The sequence below is a fragment of the Diorhabda sublineata genome, chromosome 7 (assembly GCF_026230105.1).
Source record: "Diorhabda sublineata isolate icDioSubl1.1 chromosome 7, icDioSubl1.1, whole genome shotgun sequence".
NCBI classification, from domain to species: Eukaryota; Metazoa; Arthropoda; class Insecta; order Coleoptera; family Chrysomelidae; genus Diorhabda; species Diorhabda sublineata.
The window spans coordinates 10,358,469-10,364,635 of NC_079480.1; the positions used below are offsets into that span (position 1 = coordinate 10,358,469).

The window sequence follows — 6,167 nt, forward strand, 5'->3', positions numbered from 1 at the left end:
TTTTCCATTCATTACCAAAACGACCTTATTTTGGCTCATAATGTCAGTTTCTCAGATATATTTTTCTTTCTGATTTCATGTGTTTGGACGTGTATTTTTGTATATTTTATATCTACACTTATCCAAATGACTTCTTGAACTTCTTGATATATTAGCTACTGAATTATAATAATTGTTAATGATTCTAGCATTATAGAAATGTACATAAGGGATTCTTCACTTATCTGTTTCCTCTCATTTTTCAGGAAGAATTAGTTAGTCGATTAGATAAGAAACTCGAGGTATTACGTAGTGAACAGCTAATCGTCGGGGACGAATGCAGAATTAACGACGAACTCGGCGAAAATGTCGAAGTACACATCAACAGGGTAGCCAGGCCTTACGAAGTGGCGAAATTCAGATTACATGTAGAAGAAATTGGGAAAATCACTAGTCTTTTATTAAGTTTATCAGGAAGATTGGCCAGGGCGGAGAATGCATTGATGGGGATGTCAGATGATGATCCAGAAAGGGTAATTTTCTTATTCTTATTATTGATATTTGGTCAATCAAAAAAACAAACAAACAAACACACACACACACACACACACACACACACACACACACACACACACACACATATATATATATATATATATATATATATATATATATATATATATATATATATATATATATATATAAGAAGGAACACTTGCACTTCCTTATTTTTGCAACAAGTGCTCCTTCTTAAATAAAACAATAAAACATGAGATATGGCAGAAGATTAAGACATACCTTCAGCTAGTAATGCCACTCTCATGTTTTCACTAATTCTATCGAAAAAGAGTAGTTTTCTAGAAATTCAAGGTTTATGTAATGAAATATCAATATGGGCTTTTTTGTGTTGTTATCGGTGATTATACATAATCACCACTGAATTTGATAACTATTATAAATTATTCATATTTTTATCAAATTACCAGTTAGTTTATAAAGTCCCCACGTCGAGATGGGGAATATGATATATATCGTGACTCATTGGCATTGTTCGTGATTTTTTTGATTTAAATCATATTTTTTCTATTTAATTTGGATTTTTCTAACAAGTCTTTAAATTTATATTTATTCATTACTTTATATCTGTAAAAGTATTACAGATCTTTAATATCAAATTTTAATCAACTTATCCTGCTTATTAGGTCAGTTGTCTTGATATCCATAATATTAAGTTATTTGGAATTAAAAAGCTCAGCCTACATCCAATGTTTAATTTTTTTTGCGAGACGGTACCGAAAAAATGTCAATATGCAATGAAATTAGAGCTACTTCTGAAATCACGTGGTTGTCATTTGACAAGCAGTTGCCAAACTAAACTATTTTCCGTAAATTTACTTCCCATTATGAGTTGAGGATTTTATAAACTAACAGGTAAATTTGATAAATATGAAATAGATTATCATATTTACAAAATTCAGTGGTGATTATGTATAATCACCATTAATTTTATATAATCACGAATTTATTATATTTACTGTAACATATAAATTATGAACTAATTTTGGGAGAAAGTAATAGCACTAATATTAATTTAACTTACAGAGAATTTTAGAAGCTAAACGAGATAAACTTCTTGATCAACTCGAAGAAGCTAAGAAATTGAAAGAAAGCATTGACCGAAGAAGCGTTAACGTATCAAATATTCTTTACAAATACTTAAATTCTGAAGAATATGCTGATTATGACCACTTCATTAATATGAAAGCTAAGTTACTGATGGATTCTAAGGAAATATCAGACAAAATAAAATTAGGAGAAGAGCAACTTTTAGCTCTAAAAGAGACCCTTATTTTCACAGACTGATATTGTGTTGCATGAATATATTGGTTAATTGTATACGTGTAATATTATGCTTCTATTATTATTTTATTATTATTCGAGTTTTATCGAATGCCTAGTCCAGTGACATTAAATTTGTTTTAAAACGTTTCTCCATAGAGTAGTCCAGATTGAGGAAAGCTGTTATTGTGAAATGGAATATTGTATGTAATCTAATAGATCAACAATTATAGGGGAAATATGTAATTGTTCAAAATCAAAGTTCTTGTTCTGTAATTTGATCAGCTTATTTCTAAATATATATCTCCGATATGAGAAACAAGAGATCTTGCTATCAAATGAATGAATTGAATCAATCAATATCAAAAATAAGAGAAATTGCTTTTAATTATTTTTGAATTAACTAAGGTGTTAACAAAAATAGTATCTAAAATAATACAAAAATAACATTTTTCTTGGTAAAGTTCATTATTTAATATAAAATGAAAATTTAGAATGTTTTCTTTTTTAGACAAATATTATTTATTTTTTTATAAATATTTGCAATATTTTTGGCAATCTACATCTAACATCATATTAGCTTTTCTGCTAAAAATTGTTGATCATTTGGCAAAAACTACAATATCTAACTCCAAAATCAATTTTCATTTTTTGGACCACCTTTCATTGTTTCTATAGAATTATTGTATAATATACGATGGATATCTCATTTAAATTGGCCATCTTAGAAAAATAGTGAAAATGGGTATTTTATATTGTTCCTTTTAACGGTTTTATTCTCTCAATATGAATTAGTATATTAACTAACAAACCATCGCTTTCCCAATTTCTTCTTAACACCATAATTAATAAATCTGCAGTATATACACATGAATACATTCTGAATTTATTTGTTAATGCCCAATAACATTTTTACTTTTTCTCTATCTTCCTATCACAACATGTGAATGTTCAAATAAATTAATACAAAGAAAGAGTTTTCAACTGTTTGAAAAGTGCAAATGAAACTTTGGTTAATAAGCGTCGTTATTTTTATAAATTTTTTAAATGAAATCATAATTTTCTATTACCGTACATGATTCAAGGATATATTCCTAGAATTTTTTGGTTATCAATGTCTTCACTTTTTCTCAAATCATTTACCTTGCCCCGTTTGTTTTACATAATCATTTAATATTCTTCAAACACGTCATCCATCTCCTTCAATACTTTCATTTTTTAAATTCTTTGTTATAGCTTACTGAATTTTCATATTGATATCTATAAAGCTCTTTTAAAAATAATACTTTCAAATATTTATTAAATTTCATCTCTATCATGTACAATAAAAATTTGCACAACAAAAACAAAAACATTCTGCATTAAACAAGACGCTCAAATATTTGAATAACAAAAGTGAACTGACACAACGAAGTTGACTGGTAATACTTCAAAGTTTGAAGATACCTATCAATTTGCACCAAAATAAAAAAGTTAAGCCACAGTTAACAATCATGTAATTTTCCGCCACTTGCTTAGACTTTCGCACCAGATGTCAGCCGTATTCTGGTTGACCTAAAACAATTGTTCTATTTCACTTCCCAATTCATTTTTAATGATGATTTCACTTGTTATTTCCTCATAATAATGAAAACACCTACCGACACCCGGCGAAAGGTTAATTGATGTTGAAACATGGTAGTTTCATACTATATTTTAATATCAATTACGATAGAACTGACTCCACCTTTGGTTCCTTTCATATAATTCTTCTTTCACTCATGGTCATTCATTAACGTAAACAAAATCGATTATGAATAAAACTAGACATTTCAATTCTAATTAATTAGTTGCAAGAATTTGAGGCTCTTTTAAAGTAATCTATCAAATTGCTATTTTCTGATATGGCCAAAAATATTCTTGTTGATGGTTTTTCAAGTGTTCAGCAACTCTAATATTTGAAAAGACCAAGTGTAGGGTGTACCTCGCAACATGTTATCAAAATAAGAGCTTTTTTACTAGTGTAATTTTGATAAAAGAGGAAGCCTCTTACCATTTCACGAAATGACTAAGATGGTAATATCCCAACAGAGTAGGCTGTTATCAAGTATTTAATGTGATTTAAGTCTCTAATACTTTTCCGTGAACAGTTTTTTAAATTATTTTAGTGAATAATTACTATATTAGTTATCAACTGATAGAAAATTCATTGACATGAAAAACCTACTTTTGGTAATATCCTTTTACTGTTCTCCGGGTTTTTCTAGTTACATCATTCTTTTTCTGTTCTTTAATACAAACAACGATTGTTTGAAAAGATTGAAAATACTAAAGAAACTCATTCAACTTAATTAAAAGAAAATAAATTTGATATTTGTTGTCAAGGAAAATTGGTAAACACTACACAAGTAAAACCAAAAACTTTTCACTGGGTAAAACTTGACGAGACTAATTACATATAAATTTATTTTGTGCATTTTTTATTAGTTTATTGTTTAGTGCATATACCAGAATGTCATATAAAGAAGGCAATTCCCCTACTGTCTCAACCTATTTATTTTCATTTTAATTGTTAATATTGAAGGGGAGTGTATTTGTATATTTTTTATATGATAATCTGAGAACATCTTCCTACCAAGTATTTAATATATATTTAGTTTTTGTAATAGTTCAAAATTTATGTGCATAATATAATTGTGACATTTTTAAATTATCAATTTTTGTTTGTTAACACTATATAACTCCCAAAAGCTTCCGAAAGTCGGTGCTTTAGATGAACTGCTGTGATCTTTATCTAATTCTTTGAAGAATCTATTAAGAACTTGTAATCTGGTGCGCCTTAAATAAACAAAAACATTACATTTTCAATTTGTACCAATTTTTAATTATTTCCAGCTATCTTTTTAACATAGAAACTGCAAACTGAGACATAGAAAATATAGAAAATACATGGAGCTCTGAATGTAATATTTATTGCTCCAATGTACATGGTACATTTCATATATTTGACCATCATCAAAATCTAATATTTCATAATAATGGATATCTGACCACTATAATCAACTGATATTATACATTATACTACCAGTCTCACACTATATTAACCTCGATATTCAAAGACGAATTTAGGGCAAGTTAAATAATAGGTTTAAAAAATGTGTTTATCTCATAACTTTTGTGGGCTGAGTTCCATGTAGATAATTGTAACGTCAGATATATTTGGATTCCAGTCTTATACTAAATAAATAACAAAAATTGATACATTTGGAAATTGTCTCAGAATTATAACTTGTGAATGAGCAGACTATTTTGTATATACTAAATAATGAAGAAAACGAATTTTGTGGTGCTCTGTAATTTGTAATATTGAATATCATAAGTTGTTGCATTGTGATTTATTAGTATTGAGAAGACCTATCGTCTTTATTTTCTTATATATTTTTCATTTTATTGTATAAGGACATTCACATTTTTTATTTGAATAGACTATTTTTTTGAGCTTAAGCAGTGCTTGCAATAAATAACCAATCATAGATAATTTATTTTGTTTTATTTCCTCTTTCCAAAGACATTACTGTGCTATACAAATAAAAATATTAATTAGGAATTCGGTCCTAACCATTATTGTGTTACTGCTATAAATGAATAGGTTATAAATATTTAACAATTTTCGCAAGTTCAAAATAAAGTAAATCCAATTTAAAATCATAATATACTCTAACTAATTACAACAATTAAAATTGTCAACCCCCTACTATTTACATTGCATTACAACTGAATAAACATAATATTATGAAGGGTAGACAGCCACACACTATTTGCCGGCGCTCATAATAACCTAATATTATGGGAACTATAGTGTGACGGGTTCATTGCGTCATCTAACGGTGTGCATAATTCAATGTAATGGAAGTTATAAAAGATTGGAGCCACTATTTATTTCTTAGCTCGCGGGACTTTATATTTTATAATTTCCATTACATTCAATTATGCACACTGTTAGATGGCGCAGAGAACCCGTCCCACTAATAGTTTCCACGACATTAAGTTATTATCTATATTTAATTTCTAATGTCAAGTATATTTTTACCCAACTAATAATCTTCTTCTAAAAGACAGTTTCCTTATGCAACTGGTTGTTAGTTTTCTCATTATAATGGATGTCAAGGCTGCTATAAATGCAAACAACCAGGTTACACTGTACACAACTGTCCCTCTTCCAATCAAAATAATAATACTTGAAACTATATACTCAAATTGGTGCAACCCAGTAGTAATCCAACTACCACTAAAAAAATTTCAAGTAAACGGTACGACTCTTCATCACCAGTGCTAGTTGATATTATTCCTTCTATGAATCAACTGCTGCC

The 6,167-nt window shown here is 28.3% G+C and overlaps 1 protein-coding gene across 2 annotated transcripts in view; it reads left to right on the forward strand.

Annotated features, from left to right (window-relative positions):
• LOC130446600 (protein Shroom-like) overlaps positions 1–5,335 on the forward strand; it is a 225,307-nt gene extending 219,972 nt beyond the window's left edge. For both annotated transcript variants that reach the window (XM_056782962.1, XM_056782963.1), the window contains exons 13-14: positions 246–512; positions 1,582–5,335. In XM_056782962.1, coding sequence (XP_056638940.1) covers positions 246–512; positions 1,582–1,842 — 528 coding nt within the window. In that variant the 3' untranslated portion in view covers positions 1,843–5,335. The remainder of the gene's footprint in view (positions 1–245; positions 513–1,581) is intronic.
• Positions 5,336–6,167: the final 832 nt, after the last annotated feature.